Below are 20,652 nucleotides of genomic sequence, written 5' to 3'. Positions count from 1 at the left end.
CATAATCTTACAAAATACCTGTCCGAATCGATACACTGGCGCTAGTTGGGGACTGGCCACACTGACGTCAAGCCTACTGAGGTGCTCCTCCGCCCTGGAGAGCTCGCAGTATATCTTGAAGAGATTGTGCTCCACCTTGAGCATTGCCCTGTTGCGGAGGGTTCGCAGGAGCTGCCGGTTGCGCATATTGCTGGTAAGGGTAAGAATACTGCGCCTGCGGTTGTGGTGGAGGCGGTGCAGGAGCCTGCGCTGCCATCTGCGGTTGTTGTGCTTGCTGCTGTCCACTCATGGCTCCTACGACTTGGAACCACTGTGCCCACGCTGCCAAGTTGGCCGCCTGATTCTGCTGTTGAGGTGGCTGGGCTGGAGCCGGTGCCTGTGGTTGAGGAGTGTACGACGGCTGATAGTTGTACGCCGCTGGTGGCTGAGGTGCGGGAGCGGCAGCATACGGGACTGCTGGCTGTGATGGCCCTGAGAAGGGTACTGGCCAACCTGCATTACTGTTGTTTGCATAAGCGTTAGCGTTTGACGGTCCAGAAGGTGTCGGAGAGGCATGTTGCTGTTGCTGTTTCTGAGGCTGTTGAGACTGTTGCGACTGCTGCTGCTGCTGCTGTTGTTGTTGTTGACGTTCCCGTTCTCTCTTTTCACGTTGGCGCTGTTTGCGGTTCTTGTTCTTGCCACCGCCGCCACCTGATGGGGACTGCTGGGATTGTGCTTGCTGAGACTGACTGCGGTCCTGCTGAGAGTAAGACTGGCTGCGGTCTTGCTGCTGGCGGACAGGTGATGCAGAGTATTGGTTCCTCTGCTGGTTGTTCTGTTGGCGATCGTTGAACTGGTCCTGTTGCCTGCCACGGTCAGATTGGTTCTTGCCGCCACGTCCGCTCTTGTCACCACCGCCTCTGTCGTTTCTGTTGTTGTTGCTATTGCCGCCTCCTCGGTCGCCTCGTTGTCCTCCGCCACCACGACCTCCTCCGAATTCACCTCGTCCGCCGCCGTAGCCTCCTCTGTCGCCGCGACCACCACCCAAGTCGCCGCGACCGCCACCTCCTCCTCGTCCACGGAAGCCGCGACCTCGATCACCCCAGGGACCTCTGCCGCGCCCCATGCCTCTTCGAACGTGGCTACGGTCTTCTAGTGGCGCACCTTGACCAACGATTTGCTCGAAGTGGTCCGGTCTGGCAAGCGGCTTGTACATGCCCAGGTCTTCGTCTTCATCATCGCTGTATTTCAGGCCGCCGCCCTGGTATTCCATAGGCCGGTAGATGGGAGGTGCGGGTGCGTCTACGTGTAGTCTAGGCCCGGTAGGGATGTTGACAGCCACCTGTTCGTCGTTGCCATCCGCCCTAGCGCGCTTCTTAGCCTTCTGTTCGCGCTTGTATTCAGCCTCCTTCTCGTCATCTGAGAATTCAACATCGTTTGTCTCTTCGTCGTGGAGGTTCGATGCATCGGTATGCTTCTGTCGACGAATAGGTTCTGTTTCGGTAAAGGTCGAGTGCTCGTCCACATAGTAGATGGGTGTATCTTTCTGAATACCTAGAGTCTCAAGTTCAGCAGCGTCGTTAAAGCCAAAAGAGTAGCGAGGCTCTTCCACGCGACCAATCTGCTCGGAGACCTTGCCGACAACAGTACGATTTCCTAGACATAGCGCAGAGCCAGATTCGAGCACTTGCTCGTCGCCAGACATGTTGGCTTTGATAACAACAAGGTTTCCGACGATGGACTCCACCTTGCCTAGTTCTGTGATCTTGGTGTTTTCGGTGACGGTGATGTCGGGCATCTCGTATTTCTCGTCCTGCTCGTTGAGCGTCTTGACTTTGACTGGACCTGAAGCGCCTGGCTCGTCGGCAGCTTCAGCCATCAGGAGGCGGACCTGCTCTTCAGGGTCCAGAAGCTCGCCCTCGTCTGATCCCTCATCCGAGCTGGAGTCAGAGCTAGAGTCGGATGATGAGTCTGAATCAGATGCATCTGAATCTAGCTGCCATTCGGCGTTCTGGTCAGCCCTGTTGGCTTCGGCCGCGCGCAGGAACTCGGCCTTGCTATCAAAAGCTACGCCATCGGGTGCAGGAGCATCTTTGGTGGTGTCTTCGATCTCGTTCTGGAGATCTATGGCTGCTGTGAGGGCCGCGTCAAGCTCACCGTCGGTGTCAGCGGCTGGTGTATCGGCAGCAGCAACAGCACCTTGGACAGAGGAGAGATGCGGCTCAGAGTGCTGTGGAGCCTCATCCTGCGCCTCACCCTGATTGGCTACGGGCGGGGCGGCTGGGATGCCGGCCTGCGGGTTCGCATCATGGTAAAAGGCCTCGTCATCTGAGAGCTCGCCGTCTTCAGGAGCATCGTCTTGGACGACTGCGCCGTTTGGTGGTTGCGACTGCGCGACCGGGGTCTCGCTCACAGAGCCGAGTCCAGGAAGGTGAAAGGCTGGCGCGGGTGCCGCCGTAGCAAACAACGACGTCGTCCCGTCCACCGCAGTAGGCAGCGCAGAGGCTTTGACGGGCGTAGTGTCGTAAAAGTCGTCGTCCATGTCATCGACAGGCGAGCCAGGCGCGTCGAGCGCAGATGCAGATGTAGATGTGCCATAAAAGGGAGCGTCCGCCTCCAACCGCGCCCTCTTGGCCGGTGGTTCCAGAGAGTCGGACATTTTCGTGTCTCTCTCTGCAGTCTTCTCTGAATCACGCGTGATCGCTGCGATATACCAACTGCGTTGTTTGCACCAGTTTGCTTAAGTGCGTGCGATGATAGTTCTGGTTGAGAAGATCACGTCGAGGGAGAACGTCGCCTTTTTGGATGCGCGCTAATGCGCTTGGCAGGCAGGCGCGAGCTCAGCCCTACGGAGCGCAAGTGCGTAATGGGCCATCGCGTCTCTGCCAGTGAAAGGGCTTCCAGTGTACTTTCAATGGAGATTGGTCAGCACATTGTATTCACCTTTTGCATGTCTCATCGCTGAAATGCCTACTGCGCGCCCGAAGATGGCGCCTCAAGCGCCTGAGTCAGTCCAGTTCCGTACCTCTTACAGCCAGCTAAGCTAACGTGTGCATTATGTATATAGTACACCAGAGAGGCCACCACCTCAGCTTAGTACCTTCGGAATCTTCTGCGTATTCTCCCTAGCCAGTCTCGTCGCTGCCGCCTTCTCTCCGATCCAAGATTGCGATGAAGTCTTCAACTACTGGGAACCAAGCCACTACCTCAACCATGGCTACGGTCTCCAAACCTGGGAGTACTCTCCTGACTACGCCATTCGAAGTTGGGCCTATACTTCCATACACTCGCTCGTAATAGGGCTCGCGATGCTGCCCATGCAGGCACTAGGTTTGGAAAGATCAAAGGTCTTCGAGTTCTATTTCCTGCGCGCCGTTCTGGCCGTAGTCTGTGCAGCGTGCCAAACTCGCATGTATACCGCTATTCGAAGGACATTTGAGGTGCGAGTCGCATCTTTCTTTGGCATGATCATGGTCATAAGTCCGGGCATGTATCATGCTGCCCCTGCATATCTCCCGTCGAGTTTTGCCATGAATTGTGCTATGCTTGGATTCGCGTCTTTTATGGACTGGTCTGGACGTACGATGAGAACTGCTCAAGGCATTACATGGTTTGCCGTGGGCAGTGCCCTGGGTTGGCCCTTCGCAGGCGCCCTCGCTCTGCCATTTATCGCGGAAGACATTATTGCCGGATTGTTCACTGGCACAATTCTAGAAAGTCTGCGACGAGTACTACTCGATGGCGCAAGTAGGGCTTTCGCTGTTGTACTCTTGCAGGCCGCCATCGACTCGCTGTTCTACAGGAAGCTCGTGTGCGTGCCGCTTAACATCGTACTTTACAACGTCTTCAGTGGCGGTAGTAGAGGCCCTGACATTTATGGCGTAGAGCCATGGCACTTCTACGTTCGCAACCTGGCCCTGAACTTTAACGTCTGGTTCTTTCTCGCGTTAGCTGCTCTGCCGCTGTTGCTAATCCAGTATCTTGTCTTTGACAGGGCTGTTTATCGGAATACGCTCACAAGGTCTATCACTTTCGTCAGCCCATTCTACTTATGGTTGGCAATATTCACAGTCCAGCCTCACAAAGAAGAGCGGTTCATGTACCCAGCGTATCCAGCCCTAGCCTGGAACGCAGCCCTCTCCCTACACATCTTATTAGCCAACTTTGGCTCCATGGACCCACGACATTTAGTAAGCAAGATACCTCCAATGGTGAAGCTCGCCATTGTTTGTGTTCCTGTGCTCTTGTCTTTAAATCTTGGTATTCTCAGAATTAATGGTACGTTAGACCACCTCTGATACTACCTACCGACATGCATCAAAATACTTCAAACATCCTGAGATGCAGTGTTAACCATATTTTAGGCCACATGTCTGCATACTCAGCGCCACTGAAAGTTTACAAGCCATTGTTCGACCCGACAGTTGCCCGCCCAGGAGACACCGTGTGTCTAGGCAAGGAGTGGTATCGCTTCCCGTCTTCGTTCAACTTACCTCAGGGAGTTCGTGCCAAATTCATCAAGAGCGAGTTCTCTGGTCTTCTGCCAGGCGAGTTCAGCGAGGCGGACGCCAGTCTCGAATTATTCCCTGGCACGTGGCTGGTGCCATCTGGCATGAACGACGAGAATTTGGAAGATCCAAGCAAATATGTAGGTAAAGTCTGGATATACAAGCTTCAGCTTCACTAACCCTTACAAAATAGACCGATGTTGAGCAGTGCGATTTTATCGTCGATTCCCGCTCTAATGGGGCTCCACCAACAGCTCTTGAGCCCGATTACATCTCCGATACAAAGAACTGGGAGGCCTTGAAGTGTCTTCCATTTCTAGACGCGAGCAAGACACACACTATTAGTCGTATGCTCTGGGTTCCAGATCTACCTGTCATTCCGGCTAAGTTCCGTCGCCAATGGGGCGATTACTGTTTGTTGCGACGCACGAGTCGAAAGGGCGCATAGCATGAACGTGGGACTTCAGACCATCTGGGACAATTTGCAGTCAATTGGATCTTCCGGATGCAGGAGAACAAGATGCGAGAGGACTATACTTCCTGAGTGTCGACGCGTACTGCTTTGTGGGGTCTGCTCGAGGCATCGACACCAGGCTCTCATCTCGAACGTCGACACGTTTTAAAACAGCCAGGCGTATTCAACAGTTACTGCACTTCCTAGTCACTTAGTGTACAGGGTTTGAGGAATTCTACCCCTGTTATCGAGGGTTACTACCAGGCAGGGTCGCTGCGCGTCGGTAGACACCAAGTCTAACCGAGTGGGGTATTGCTTTCCCCGCCCAGACTGGCAGATAACCACTACTGATGACACCTGCGCGACGACCCCACACTGTCAAGGATTGTTATCGCAGGAAGTCATTGGTCTGTACATATGTTACAATGATAAAAGGAAGTTGATTTACACGTTGCGCATGATGTACGCAGTCACTGGGTGCTACTGTATGCTGCTTTGGTCTCTTATCGATTTGCCTGCCCATGCATCTACTTATATAGCTAAAGTCCCGTCTTCTATTTTTGTTCGAGCGTATCTCGATAGTGTCGTTAAGTGATTTCTGACATGTCCACCCTCGTCACTCAACTCAAAGAGCACGCTAGACGTCTTGCACGTGATGTAAAACATCACTGCACCACCACTCAAACCCATATCAACGCTTTCCTTGCATCCACCAGCATCCAACCAAAAGCAGCGCTCTATGCAGTTCTCCTTTTCGCAACATTCGCATGGCTCACTATCGCTATAACCCGCCTAATCCACACACGTCGACAAAACAACTCGAGACCTAGTACACCTCACCTCGAGAAACGCTCCCCATTCAAAGCCCCAGACCGGCCTCCCGGAGTATGGTACCCCTCTCCATTCACCCGCCCAGCCGCATCCCCTTACCCAAACTGGTCCCTCACCACCACCAAACCCTTACCCTACCGCCCCTTCCGCCACGGCCCCAAATACAACATCACAATGGGCCTACGCAACATGTTGTGGGACGAATGGATAGAACTCGACAACGAATTCCTGTCTTACCACTCCCTCAAAGCGGCCAGGATAGCTGAGAGAGGGGACAAATGCGTTAAGACGGCTCCTGAAGCGATGGGTGCGGCGAGGGAGTTGCTGGAGGAATTAGTTGATTACTTGCCACAGCGGTATCCAACATTGTTCCAAAAGATGGAGATAGGGCAGGGCAAGGGTATGAGAAATTTAGCGACGGGCGAGGTCTTCGATGGGGCAATGTGTGAGCGGAATGGGGAAAAGGAGGATCCGATGGAGATGTGTGCTAGGATGATTCAGGATGATCTTGCCATCATGGTTGAAAAAGAGGATGGCCAGTACTACCTCCTAGCTGGTGCCATCCTGCTCGCAGGATTCTGGAGGTTGGAGGATAAGTTTGGGATGCCGCTCTCTACCATTCATACGAGTGGTGACGTTCCGGGGTGGGTACCCTTTTCCTTGCCATCCTTATTCATTGCATTGTCATTGCTGTTTCATTACTGCATCGTTAATCGAGCATGTGTGCTGACAAGACCATAGCTTCAAGGAAAAGCTGGAAAAACCTATGACCAACTTCTTCCGTAGGATACAACCCCAATCCCCCGTTCTCCGGAACAACTACTTCATCCAAGTCGACGATAAACTTGCGTGGAGCGAGAGTATAGGGAGTGAAGATGCGAAAGGAGAAGGGGGAATAGGATGGTTTACGGCAGAGAAGAATAAAGCGGTTGAACATCATTGGTTCAGGAGTGAGAGGCAGAGTTTATGGAGGTATGTTACTAATGCCTTATTATCCCACCAGTTCCTGTGTCCTCGAAGTACAGCTTCTGACGCTACTTGCTTAGACTGCCTAAATCCGGTGGCGTGGTATTTACGATTCGAACTTACTTCCACCCTGTCACGGATATTGCGCAGGAACCTTACGTGCCTAGCCGATTGGCCAGCGCAATTCGTTCTTGGGGTGAGGATGTAAGTCGCTACAAGGGTAAGGAGATGTATGGGGACGTGTTGTTGGAGTATCTAGATAGAAAGCATGCGGAGCAGGTGGGAGCGGGGTTGGATATTGAAGGGGAAGAAGAGGTGGCAAGGGGTTATCCTTTTTAGTGAGGAACGGTTTAGAGCTGGTTGTGCAGTTCGAAAGATTGTTCTCAGACACTTGTGTGAGCAGTTCTTGTAGTATGTGGATGGAAGAAACGTGAAGATATGTAAAGGGTATTTTTGCTCATCCACTCAAACTTGACCGATCGCATTGCATGGGCTATGCATCGCTGATCTAGTCATTAGTGTAGGCTCGTCCCTTTTGTGATGCTATTCGGGCCGGATGCGTGAGGCGATGTCGGCGTCTGCAGGTCGCGCCGAATGTAGAAGTTGTGCTGTGCATCAGGCAGTTCTTCGGTCGACGACGTACTCTACCACCTCTGTTCTTGTCGTTCAAGTACTCTGGGTGGTCTACTCGGGATGGGTCGGCACGAACTAGATGTACCGGCGCAGGTTTTCATGTGCGCAGAATTAGTGTATGGGCATTCGTGGGTTCTTACAGGTGTCAAGCAGAGGTGGCCAGATGCAGGACGATGGGTGGTACCATGGTTGATGTCGTGCAGTAGCTCGCGGTTTTGTGGGTATCCGGGGTGTTGCGATTGTGGAATTGCTGCCTGACGCGAAGAGCGATGATAATGTCGGTGATTATGCTGCTCGAGTCAGCTTGGACCGTGAAGTGCCAGAACCAATGGGTATTAAATTGCAGCAGCCGTTTGTATAAGAGTGGCCTGTTTCATAGCAGGGCTGTCATGACGATGCGGAAGGCCGGAAATGAGCCGACGTGCTGTTTGCAGGATGGTGAGGGATTGCGATGGAGGGAAACACTTGTTTAGCGAGATGATGAGGGTGGCCAATAGCTGCTTTGGATCGCCAGGGAGGAAAAGTACCGATGCAGTGGCAGATGGCGGCACTGGATGGGTGTTCGTCTGGAAGTGACTGTACCCTTGTACAAAATCCCAGAGGGATGACATGTTTGTTGATTATCGTATGCATTGTTGTTTTTGCAATTTTGTGCCACAGGGGACCAGATGGCTGTTGCGACTACGTGCGTACGACGGCGACACGAAGACTGCACCTTGACCCTCGGGATAGCTGAACCCTCACAGGCGAACCTTGAACCTCACGTGGACTGGAAGCTTATTGTCCGGCTCCCGACGTAATAGCGCAGTAGTGTTTGCTAGATCGCAAAGGTGCAGCGGATGAATGGCCACTGGAAGCGAGTGGCTGTGAGGCGAAGGCGGGCAGTTCGCATGACGGGGACAGGAAAAAGCAGTTCGCATCTGCGCAAGAAAGCGGGTTCCTGTGCGTGCCAGTGCATGTCAGCATGTGTAAACTTGTAATCCAACATCGATTTCCCTGTACCGTAGGCGGAGCACCAGAGTGAAGCGAGGTTCAGATTAGCCCGGTCTGGCCTGGGTCAATGCATGCTGGCGTTCAGCCCAAGCGACACGGGCGCTGACTGGTGAATTGCGACTGATGGCGCGCCGCTGGGCGATGTGACAGGGCTGCACATCAATCAACTCTAGTCGATTCCCTCTTGTCCTGTCTTGTAATTAAGACGCCTGCACAGTCGAGTCGTCGCTGGCCATGCTTCGTCCACGTACTCGCTGACGCCGGCAAACCTCGTCGAATTGCTGCGCGCTGAACTATGGGGGAGGATGGCCCTATCGGCAATGCAACAGAATGTCTTCCCTGCGCCGGGCTCCCCTGCCGAAGGGAAACGCGATATTTTGCCCGGGGCTGGTGTAGTTACGGCAAAACGGCGCGCTGATGACACGCGCCGCCTGCGAAGAGTGAAGGACTCGAGGGAGCAGCTCAAGAGCAGGACGAGGGCACGCGGTACCAGCAACGCCACCATCGACACGACGACGAGCAACTCGACCTCAGCCGGACGCAGCTACACGGTTGCGAATGTCCATAACGGTGTCATATACTTGAGGTACGCATCATCTTGGGATTACTATGGTGTTGGTGGTAGGACGAGCCTGCCCCCAGTAAACACCATGAGCGCAAGAGGCAGGAGCGATGCTATGAGGAAGGAGCACGTCATGTCTCACCTCCCGCCTCATACTGCCCCCATATCTCACCCACCTCAATTCCTCACCTGTAGAAACTAACACTCTCAGACCTGTCGCCCGTCCTGGTAACCAACGAGGCCGTCAACCGGATCCCTTCGTCTTTCCGCCCCAGACGCCGCCCGACAGCGCAACCCTCGACAAGCTTCGCCCAACCAGCAATGAGTGGGAACAGAGTGTGTATGGCTCGAGAACACCTCATTCTGAACCTACACCACCGCTACCAGACCTAAATGGGGGCAATGCCTTCCAGCAGCAATCCCAAGCAGATCCCACTTCTGGACGACTCGCACATGTGCGCTCGCATTCATTCTCCACCGTCGACGACCACACTGCCACCACGCTCAGCCACGAGCCGGGCACCTTCAAAGTTGTAATCGAAAGACCCTCGCATATGCGACCTAAGACGGCAGACACCTTGTCATTCCCGCTGTTGCAGGTCCCCATCCCGCATTACCGCTTGGGCACTCCGCGTTTCAGTACACGAGGGACCGCAGACCTGCGCAGTTCAGTCTACACCCGAACCTCAGGCGCCGAGGACTTTGCAAATTCGCTCCTGACGCCACAGCGAGGGGTGCGGCAGTCGTTCCTGTCGTCGCGCCCGCGTTCAGACGCCTATTCGCCCGTCCCCCACCGCTTCCGCGCCACCATGGACCGCCCGCCTATGCCCCCCTCAGGCCCCTCTTCAGCTCGTGTCTCGCACATGCCTATCAGTCCCCGACTCTACGATGCCCTCACTACCAACCCCGACGATCGCGCCGTCGTGCGCTTCAACGCCGAGGGCGAGATTCTTGCAGCCACTCCTTCACGGCTTGTTGCGCATATAACTTCTCCAAGCTTCCTGGATTATGAACTTCTGTCCGACTTCTTTCTTACCTTCCGCGCCTTTCTGTGTACCCGAGACCTTGTCGCATACCTCATCTCTCGACTACGATGGGCCGTCGACCGCCAAGACGACTTTGGGCGCATCGTTCGTGTACGCACTTTCGTGGCCCTTCGCCATTGGATCCTGAACTACTTCGTCGACGACTTCATGCCATTTTACTCCCTACGAACTAATTTCTGCGACCTTGTGAACAGCCTGTACAGCGATCTCCGGGCCCGAGAAGATGGAGGTGGGGGTGACATTAAGATTGTTGGGGAACTGAAGAAGTGCTGGAGGCGGACGTGTGCGCTATACTGGGAGACTGAAGATGTTATCGGTCAGAACTTTGCTGACGACGAGCTGCTCCCAGGAGGATACGATGGCTCACAGGCGGCTTACGAGGAGCCCCCTCCGCTTGTTCCAGTACCCAGCACCCCTCCACGAACCAACGTCCGGGACACCAAGGAAACTATCGGCTCAAATCCAAGTGATCACTTTGCTAGTCGGCATATGGACTGGGCGCAGAGAGCACGACATACGCCTCAAAACTCCATGAGCTCACCCTACATACCATCGCAAGAATTCGAAACTGCGCCCGCGCAGATACCCCTATCGCCCGCCAGTGAGCAGAGTATGCACGTTCTGTCATGTTCTATACCTATGCGAGGTCTGAACAAACACGATCAGGCCGTCGAGCTCCCCTTATATCCACATCCAGTGCCGGTTGCCAACCCAGCCCCCACTGGTACTGCTCGCTTGACAGCTAGTCCACAACAGCCAGCGTCCATCAAGAACGTCCACCGCCCATCACATGGTCACAAGCGTAGTGGGAGCTTTTCAGACGCTCTTAGAGATAGCAGAGCCCCGCTATCTATTCCCAAGAACGCACCCGCAGACTATGCCATGTCCGCTGTCACGAATATGCCTGGCACGCTAGTACGCGGTGGACTCTTCCAACCCAGTTCCCCATATTTCGAAGTCAAAGCTATACGTCCTTTGCGGTCTCAGTACCTACAAGAGATCGAAGATGCTGAAGCAAATGAGTTCCAAAGACCAGGACATGCTACCTCCCCAGGAATGAAGAAGATATTCGGCAGTGTACGTCGCGCACTAAGCACACGGCAGCCATTGAGCCCAAGCCCCCAATTAGGTAGTGTTAGCCAACAGCGCCAGCCACCATACATGCGAGCCTCCAACCCAGGTGCAATGTCCACAGTCTCAATTTCAGGAGGTGTACACAAACGACGTCCTGCTCGGCCAAGACCCCAGGTGCGTATTGATGTTCTGGCTGCTACAGTCGCGGAGAGCTTTCGAGCTGCAGTCCAGGAGCAGCTTGAAAATGAGAGTCAAGAACACCATGGTCTCGAGCCTCCTGACCTTGGTGGATTCGAGTTTGAGTTCGATAGGCGTGGCACACCAAACCCGAACGAACACCAGAGAGGACCCGATCCCCGCGTACATAGCGCCATTACTAGTGGCAGCAAATCGATAGTGATTATTGACGATACTGGACCACCGCCCTTACCCGTCATGTCGGATACCCTAGCACCCGATCTCGAGAAGGAGGCGATAAAGTTGGACAGCCATCAACAGGGGGACTCGATTCACGAATATTCAGCTGGGGAAGCCGCTTCTTCAGTACACAACTCTGATCTCTACGACGATCCAGAGCCTGCCTCAGCACCACAAGAGCAGCGCGACTCGCGTATGTCGACCCGGCGGCCTCCAACGAGACAAAGGAGATCCATCTCTGCAGGTCCAGAAAGGATGCATTCCTTCCGGCGCCGGGGCTCTACCAAGACGTCCTTGGCGCGTGCAGGTTCTCTCCGTCGACACGCATCTTATAACAGCGTGCTTAGCAGACATCAAGGACCTGCGAGTATTGCGACGTTCCAAACTATGTCGTCAGATAACGATCCCTTTTTTCTCGAACGTCAGGCGGCACCTGAAGCTAGCGGGCCAGCACGTCAGCTACGTAGACGACCAGGTGGTGACCTCCGCGCTGCAGGTAACGTCCACGATCTCGAAATTTCGCAACGCCCACACTCCACTGGCTCAGTCTCTAACCGCACACATTCGGTCACAAACTCGGTCATCCTACGGTCCGATCGTTTTATCGAGTCGGACGCAGAAATCCACCGTGTTGTGGAGGGACCAGCTGAAGCTGAAGTTCCAAAGAAGCCAATTTCATTAGTAGACACACACTCTTCGCAGCCCAACCTTAGACCTTCCTTCGAAGCTGAAGTAGCAAAACTTGCTGCTCTCCCTGACGATACAGACGACGAGGGTGGTGTCGAGTCAGCTCTAATGAAACTAGAAGGGCGCTATGAGAAGAAATCGCCTAGCATTCCCTCCCAACGGACTACGGTTGACTTGGATTACTATCGCCCAACTGGAGCTTCTGAGCAAAACACCCGACCTGATACTTATGAACAGGATGTTGAGCAACATGAGCGTTCCGGAACTGATGACGTTTTCCACCGTCCACTGGCTCCTCCAGAAGCGGACGGGCAGGGCATGTATCGCCTGTCTGCTGAGAACTTCAACCGCCACGTACCCGCGGTTCAGTCTGTTGGTGAGTCAACCGACTCTTACTCCTCAACACCTCTTCTCGACCGAGGCTTGAGCGAAATTGCAACTCCTCAGCGAGGGCATACGCTTGAAACTATGAGGTCTTCCGCCAAGCCATCGCCTCTGCAATTTGCTAGCGTCTCGCCCCAGTCTGGTCGTGCCCCAGGAACATCTTCGTCGATGGATTCATCTATTGACTATGTGGTTGAAACAGACAGCATGAAGCAGATACCACCAGGTGGGACTTTGCCGACGACCTCATACCCGCGCGAATCGTTCCTGCTTGATGAAGACGAAGATCTTAGCGACATGGGTTCCGCAGATGGAGCCAAGTCTGGCCATACTAGCCACGGTGTGAGGAGCTTCTTCGATGACGAACCAGCAACACCTGAGGGGGACCCCGACAATCTACCAACGCATCCCATGCGTCACCCTCCAACACCACCACTTACCGGAAACCGATTGAATGATGCCTTGCCCAGCTCGACAGTCTTCGACAGAGGTCTGCCTACACCAGGTCTTACCCCAACCGTCTCTCGAGCGAACCCACAACCCGGGCATCTTGCCGACTCTCCCGCTGACCTCGAAGGCCCCCGGCAAGATGCATCCCCGACCCGAACCGCACATTTGCCGTTCGTCTTGGCTTATGACTCCGAAGTCCTTGCCCAACAATTTACCATTGTCGAAAAGGACGCACTAGACGAGATCGACTGGAAAGAGCTTATCGAGTTGCGCTGGAAGCAGTCCTCCCCACAGATTCGCGACTGGGTACAATACCTCCGAACAGAAGAGGCCAGAGGCGTAGATGTCGTCATCGCGCGATTCAACCTTGTCGTCAAATGGGTTGTATCTGAGGTCTTGCTTACGGAGGACATTCATGAACGTGCGCGATGCATCACAAAGTTTATCCACATCGCAACCCATGCGCGACGATACCGCAACTACGCCACAATGTACCAGATCGCGATAGCCTTGATATCGAACGATGTATCGAGTCTCAAGAAGACATGGGCATTAGTTCCCGCGGCCGAAATGCTGGTCATGACAGAGTTGGAGGCACTTGTTCAGCCATTGAAGAATTTCCACAACCTGCGGCTTGAAATGGAGACAGCCACTGTCGATGATGGTTGTATTCCATTCATTGGTGAGTGTTGTTTTCACAGTCGCCCGTTCACAAGCTAACAACTACCAGGTGTTTACACCCGCGACCTCATCTACAACGCTCAAAAGCCTGCCTTCATTGATGCCCCACCAGTCGACGGCGAACGACTTGTAAACTTTGACCGACACCACACGGCCGCCACCATCGTTAAGAATCTACTCCGACTGCTCGAAGCCAGCTCCAAATACAACTTTAACGTCGAACCACACATACTCAGCAAATGTCTCTGGCTAGCCGCCCTCAGTGACGAGGACATCACACGGCGCAGCCGCCAATGTGAATGATTAGATACCCCGGTACCCTTGTTTTCTCCCTCCTTCACGGCGTTTGAGCGAGCGAGCGAAACCTTCATTATGGGCTTTTCCTTATCTCCTTGCTAATACCCATCTCGGCGTACTGGTTCTGTCAGCGTTGCATCAACCCGACACGATATCACGACTCATATCATATCATCCGCTTGTTGTTTTGCATATACTGAGTCTCTCTGCGACTTACTTGCACAAACCTCATAGTTACTGTCTAACTACTAGATCTAATTAGCTCGTGCCTGCACGAGGCCATGATGTAACCGGAAGCGTTTAGTATTCTAGTACAGATATAGGGATGTGCGCGGCACGGCGCTCGACTTGTACGAAGCTGTTGTACAGATCTGAAGTATATTAAGTCGTCAAAGATAATAGCGTAATCGATCTAAATATTGTGCATGTGGTCTTTTCCTGTGCTGACCCTGTGATCTGACCCAGACTCGTGCTATGGTCACCGCTAATCATTCTGGAAGTATGGACACGACTGTCCTCTATTCGCAGAAACCACCGTGGCGTACTGCAAAAGATGTACCAACAAACTATCCCTGCTGAATGAGTCTGCGAGGTTCGAAAGCACAAGAGATGCCTCGCGAACATCCAGGGCCCCGTCTCCCGTATTCGTTGGGCTGATTCCGCAGCTTAGCTTACTTTAGTGCGGGCGGCGACTGTTCACGCGACGCGAACCCCAGACTCGCAGCTCAGCCTCATGATCGTATCAGCCACAACAACTCCACCCACGTCTTACCTTCCTCTCGGCGCATCCACCGCACTGGTCAGGCCTCCAACATGTCTATACACCATCATCCTCGCCCGCCGTGACACAGTCATCGCGATTGCACCTATGTGCTCTAGGTCGTCATATCACAAGCTGGAGTGTTTGTTCGTCGTACCCGGTTGTCGTACTTTTATGTTTCGTTGGTGATCCTTGAATGCCCTCGCTTCTAGCTCACGACATAGCTCCGGCAGGCTTCAGTTACTTTGGGCAGATATCCGGCATAGCATGGCTAGTATGAGGATGAGCAAGTCGGATCCTCCGCCGATTACGGTTGAAGATACGGCCACAGGCGCAGGGCCGCTGCCGAGTCCTGATATGGAGGGTCTACATTGTGAGTATTCCCGACAAGACAGAGAAAGAGGAGGAAGAGACTATCGGAAAGAGAAGTCAGACTGGCATGGACCATGAATAGTGGCTAGCTTTAGTTATTGGTTTCTGGGAGTTGTCAGGCTGGGCGTTGCGCTGGCAAATGTTGCAAATGGCTGGTTGAAAGGATCCCTAGCTAACGTCTAGAACAGCTCCACGAGCCTTTACTACGTCCACGTACCCGTCTATCGAACGCGAACAATCACGCACAAGGCCACATGAACCCCACAAGGGCCCGTTTGGCCACCGTCGCAAGCATAGTCCGAATCTCGAATGGCGGGAACCCTGGACGAAGGATAGCTGGTCACAAGGGCGCGTGCTGCTTATCGACTATGTCGCAAAGGAACACTCGACGGAGGGCAGGCGGAAGATTATGGCACAGGAATTCTGCGACATTGACAGTTTGCGCCGTTTCTACCGCAAAGAAGACCTCTCGGCGCAAGCAGCATTGCGTGTGATACACGTGCAAAACGCGAGCTGGGCAACGCGCTACCTCCTCCGCAAGTTCAACATTGACGCTACAGATGATCTAGTAGGCACAAACTTCGGCCGCTGGGCCAGCTACGAGAAACCTCAACAACGCGGCGGCAAACCCGTTCTCAATGGCCGTACATTCCGCGCTCAACGCGACCCCTGGCGTGGCATCTCGCGCGCAGCCTTCGGAGCCGATTACCTCAAATCCTACGAAAGAGGCACTCGTATTCCACGACCAAACAACAACAAGTCCATCATGGAGCTCAACCACTACGACGAGACGGATCAGCCACGATACGGACATGACGTCTACGTACAACGATTAAGCGTATACGTGCAGCTTAGCGACGGCACACCAGGCCAAGCCGTCGACCCCGACATACCAAACCCATATGACGAGGAAGCATGGGAAGAGTACATGCGGTTGAAGAAGAGTTACGGCAATGTAGATGCCAATGAACACCAGGAACGATACATACCAAAGCTTCGCTCCCTTGACAACGGAAATACGATCATCCTGTTTGAGAACTCAGTCACTGGCTCAGTCAAAGATACCCTTATTGGTGCTAGACAAGAGCTTGAGTCCCGTTGGAGACGTCTGTCGTTCTACTTGCCCATGGAGGAAAACGACGAGACGTTGACAGCGGAGTGTATGGATTTTATCCTTCAAGATGTTTTCAAGGCGTTGAGCTATAATTGGCAAAAGTTCCTAGCTCTTTGCGAAACGCATGTAGGGATTCTTGAAGATAAGAGTGAGTAGCTTCCTCCGATTTGTACAAGTGATTTCATCCCACTGACCCCTACTTCCCCACTGCCAGTCTACGAAAACCCCGCCGACGAATCCCGTGCCCCCGAGCTCTGGAAAAACAGCGCGCAATGGCTCAAAATTGAACGCCTCATCTACATCCACGTCGACGTCATCAAGGAAATGGTTACGCATCTTCATGATCTCGCTGGCGCTGATCCAAAGGAATCCTCAGACCAGCCTTGGTTAGGCTCCGTGCCAGACGAACTGGATAAACTGACTGGGCAATGGGAAAGAGATGTTATTCTGCCCACGACCGCTCTATCAGACCTCATGTATAAGAGTGTGGGTATTAGGGATGCTAGACACTCTTTGCAATTAGGCTTGAGTATGTGGCGATTGAGTTGGATCACGTTCATGTACGTAAACCAAGCCCACCTCCTGCACCGCAGTCTCCTTCACTTCAAGAACTAACAAACATTTTCTAGTTTCCTACCCCTAACCTTCACCGTTGGTTTCTTCGGCATGAACGTATCCACGTTTGCTGAAAACCCACCCCTGAAATGGTGGTTCATAGTTTCCATCCCCGTCCTTGCTGTCGTCCTCATCCTCTGGTACGCCGTCAAACATAACCTTGCGACCCAACGTCAGAACCCCATGCGTCGAGGTGTCTATGAAGCGCTGTACCATGAACTGGCTACTACGCAACCGTCGCTGTGGAGTAGAAGTGGTCCGCGCGACGATGTCGTACCCGTGGGGTGGTGGGCAGGTCTTAAATGGCAGCTCATTACACGGTGGTTTGGCGAGGACAAAGTCAAGCTAGGGAAGACCGTGGATGGCGTTGAAGATTTCGGGGTCATAGGCCGGGTCAAGAGGGCGTTGGTGAGGAGATGGTTGGGCGAGTTGGCTGTTATGCCGCTTCCGCAACAGTCTTCATCTTCGTCGTCCGGGAAGCCGGGCGACTCTGACGAACGGTCGAGTAGCAGGAGTTCGGTTCGAAGTGAAGTGCAGTCTTTTACTATCCAGCCTTTTGACGGTAAGGAGAGGGGTGCTGTGGCGGAGTTGGCAAGGGTTGCGACGCCGGTTGCGCTGGCGGATGCGGATCCTACGGCTGCTAGTCGGTTGCAGAGGGGTGGGAGGGGAGAGAGGATGGGTAGTTTGAGTCCACAGGGGAGGAGGGGGAGTGCGGCGAGTAGCGATGGTGGAGGGGTTATGGTTGAAGAGAAGGGGGAAGTGGGGATGAGCGCGAGTCTAGATCGAGTGATGGGCGGGGAAGAAAGGAGAGAACGTTGAATGTACCGAGATAAGCGTGGAAGAGGTGGAGGTAGATAAGCTATCTTTCGAAGACGCTGGGTTGGGTGAGTTTCGCCCAGGAGATGATATGTCAAACTTCCTATCATTTCCACAGATCACATACTTGCGAACGCTCGGCTTTTGGTATCACAAGGACATATACGCTACTTTCCCATATATTGGCCCAGACTCTTGTGCACGTTCGGCACATAAATACTCCTCTTGCTACGCTGTTTGTCTTCCTTCCCACACTCACTTCATTTGCGTGACTAAAACTCTGTTTTCCCGACTCATAGATGCGCCGCTTCTCCTTTTCCAAAAATCACACTTCGTCCAATACATAAGCCAGTCCAAGTTATTGTTTTCAATTGCGAAAACATGAATCCGACGAGCCATGGGTCGCTCTGATTTCGAAATTATACTATTATCTCACTAGAAGTGAGGAGGTGCACCAAATCGAAAACATATACGCACCGTCCTCACGTCACCTCTATCGGTTCTAGCTCAACGTTTGCTGAGTGTAGGAAACCTGGCTGCTTGCACCTGGTGTCTTTCTTCTACACACTCACGTTCTCCTTTTGCGAGACTGAAAATAACACTCGTGTCTCTGATCTATGGGTGTGCTTTATCTAATTTCGTCCAAAAAAAAGATCCCCTGACATGTACAGCCTCATCCTCTCTCTCCAAAACTACGTATGCTATAACGGATGTGCTGCGTCCTCGGTTCTTGCTCTAGAAAGCTCAGCGAAGTGGTGGTTATTGCATTGACGGAAGTGTCCAAACGCCCAACTAGATCAGGGACCCTCTGCGCAGTTCGATAGTCTCTATTGCAGAACAAAGTGATCAGGTGAGATATGCCCATGAACAATGTTACGTCCGACTAGTGGCGACTGTAACAACGGAGACAACTAAGGTAATGCTTGGTCGAGAAATGACGTTTTATGGTCACCACCTCAAAGGAAATACGAGTCCCTTGGCGTCCCCACTGCAGCTAAGCAGGTAAGTGAATGGCCAATCGAGTGGCGGTGCGACTCTCCTAGACAACTAGTTGACCGACATACTGCCTGTACGTAAGATAGGCTCAATTCACCCTAAAATGGTGAGACTGTTCACTGTTCGCATCGTGATAGAGGCATAGACGTTGTATCCAAATATAGCGGTATGTGGACCGTGGTGCTTGAATTGCAGTTAGTGGCCGGAACAGCCTTGCCTTCACGTTAGGTTGCTTGCTGCAAAGAGCCGCCTCGGCCGGCGATCTCGGCCTGTTTATGACGTGCACTGCCCGAACGAGTAAACCTTCCCGCATCTACGGCTATTTACCGTATTAACGATTTAATTGATCGGCACTACTATGCATTGTTCAAGGGTGTTACTTCGTATTGGCACGACTGTTCGTTGTATATAAGGTATTCGTCTGTGTTCTTCAGTTTTTGTATCTTTGAACGCTCACTCTAAACGCGCGCCGAATTCACTCACTACTCTCAATTCTTAATACAAACTACCAAAGCCTCGTTTTCATAATGGTCTCTTTCACCGCCCTTGCTCTCCTGGCAACCTCTGCCATGGCCGGTCCCGTCGCTCGCCAAATTGCAATCCCTGAGAATTGGAACTGGCAGGTCGAGAACTGGGAGGGTGGTTGCAGTCGATCTGGCTGCTACTACAACTTCAACGTCACCGTACCAACTATCGAGGGAGAGATCGCAGGTGTGAAGGCATACTGCCATGGCTACGAACAGGGATATAACAACAGCTTTACGATTCCCTCAACATACGAGTCGTGCCAACTGCTCGAGGGTGTCAACAACGGTGTTGCGGCTAGGTTATCGCTGAGGGAGAAGGATGGACAGGGATTTGGGCCCAAGGAGATCGAAGTTAGTTTCTTGTATGCTGGATACGAGGACCGGTGAGTTTCTACTTCCTCTTCGGAGTCGTTATGAAGAACGTACGCTGACTTGACATCGCAGTCCTGCCTACAACTTCTCCGGCACCCACGAGGCCAGGTACAACCAGTTTGTATCGTCACCCCTTAACTTTACCGTAACTCCCACAAAGGTGTTCAGTATCGCATAGATGGTTTACCTGGATGGTATTGATACGGAAGTAATGATGACAGCGTGCTTGGTTAGCCATATCCTGTCGAATAGAACCCGCAAATAATAATGTTAATGATCGCAAAATGTACCACCATGGAGAACTTCGTCCTACTATATATATCCCATGATGGCCATGACCAATTGTCCCTTGATATCTTCGAAAACTGGCATACTGCCTTTCTCAATGCTCGATCAGCGGCATACGAGGATACAACTCGCGCACGTCGAGCGATAATATATATATATGACCTCATGACAACCACGAGCACAAAGTCTTTGCGCGTGACTCTTTTCGAGTACAGCAAGAAGACTCACGATAAGGCGTGTGTTTCTGATAGCCTCTTAGCTGAGACATGACTATTCATTCTGGAATGTTCGCAATACTACCCAAGTGTCTCATATGATAGTGATCACGTATTTGCAATTACCATCTACTGAGTCATACTCGACCCATTACTCGTTCTTGATGTGTGGGAGCTGGCTACAACCCTCCAGCCCCAAGTCTGTAGGCGAGATATGAAAGATTCCTAACCTTCGGAACTGACCGTGTGTTGCTTGAGTAGGAGCGAGTAGAAGAGTATATATGTACACACCGTCTTCGAAGAGGAGCAGGCAGTGCAGCTGGGACGATGGAGGACTACGATCAAGATTGAGATTGCGATCATCCAAGGCGTTCCAACGTCTGTCAAAATTGATGTTCCAGGTATCTTCGAGATCTAGATACAGCTCCATTGTCGCCAGTCAATCGGACAGTTGCAGAGCAGCGCCAACGACTGCCCCTGTCTAGTCTGCTGTGGCAGTTCTGAGTTCTGACGTCACGACGGATGATATCGACTAAGGGTCTCTCTTCCGGCTTGTCACACTCGTGCCAGAATATTAGCCCATTCAGACATGCCCATGACCATCAGAGCGCGCGA

The 20,652-nt window shown here is 52.9% G+C and overlaps 4 protein-coding genes across 4 annotated transcripts; 3 read left to right on the top strand and 1 right to left on the bottom strand.

Moving 5' to 3' along the window:
• Positions 1 to 73: 73 nt before the first annotated feature.
• Positions 74 to 2,638, bottom strand: ALTATR162_LOCUS11270 (uncharacterized protein; the record flags this gene model as incomplete). Its single annotated transcript, XM_043318912.1, has 1 exon — positions 74 to 2,638. One exon carries the CDS (start codon positions 2,636 to 2,638, stop codon positions 74 to 76), a length of 2,565 nt encoding a protein of 854 aa, XP_043174847.1.
• A 307-nt stretch (positions 2,639 to 2,945) lies between these two features.
• Positions 2,946 to 4,935, top strand: ALTATR162_LOCUS11269 (uncharacterized protein; the record flags this gene model as incomplete). Its single annotated transcript, XM_043318911.1, has 4 exons — positions 2,946 to 2,986; positions 3,047 to 4,257; positions 4,344 to 4,627; positions 4,681 to 4,935. The coding sequence occupies 4 exons, from the start codon at positions 2,946 to 2,948 to the stop codon at positions 4,933 to 4,935; spliced, it is 1,791 nt and encodes a 596-aa protein (XP_043174846.1).
• Positions 4,936 to 5,946: 1,011 nt separating this feature from the next.
• On the top strand, positions 5,947 to 17,642 carry ALTATR162_LOCUS11268 (uncharacterized protein; the record flags this gene model as incomplete). The annotated part of the gene is made up of 8 exons (XM_043318910.1): positions 5,947 to 6,368; positions 6,514 to 6,744; positions 8,582 to 8,950; positions 9,138 to 13,666; positions 13,715 to 13,960; positions 15,283 to 16,356; positions 16,423 to 16,768; positions 16,838 to 17,642. The coding sequence occupies 8 exons, from the start codon at positions 5,947 to 5,949 to the stop codon at positions 17,640 to 17,642; spliced, it is 8,022 nt and encodes a 2,673-aa protein (XP_043174845.1).
• Positions 17,643 to 19,162: 1,520 nt separating this feature from the next.
• ALTATR162_LOCUS11267 (uncharacterized protein) lies at positions 19,163 to 19,712 on the top strand (the record flags this gene model as incomplete). The annotated part of the gene is made up of 2 exons (XM_043318909.1): positions 19,163 to 19,545; positions 19,607 to 19,712. 2 exons carry the CDS (start codon positions 19,163 to 19,165, stop codon positions 19,710 to 19,712), a joined length of 489 nt encoding a protein of 162 aa, XP_043174844.1.
• Between the last annotated feature and the right edge of the window lie 940 nt (positions 19,713 to 20,652).

This window comes from Alternaria atra (assembly GCF_907166805.1).
Source record: "Alternaria atra isolate CS162 genome assembly, contig: 35, whole genome shotgun sequence".
Lineage (NCBI taxonomy): Eukaryota > Fungi > Ascomycota > Dothideomycetes > Pleosporales > Pleosporaceae > Alternaria > Alternaria atra.
Note: the sequence above shows the minus strand (reverse complement) of the source record. Positions and strands in the feature narration are given on the sequence as shown.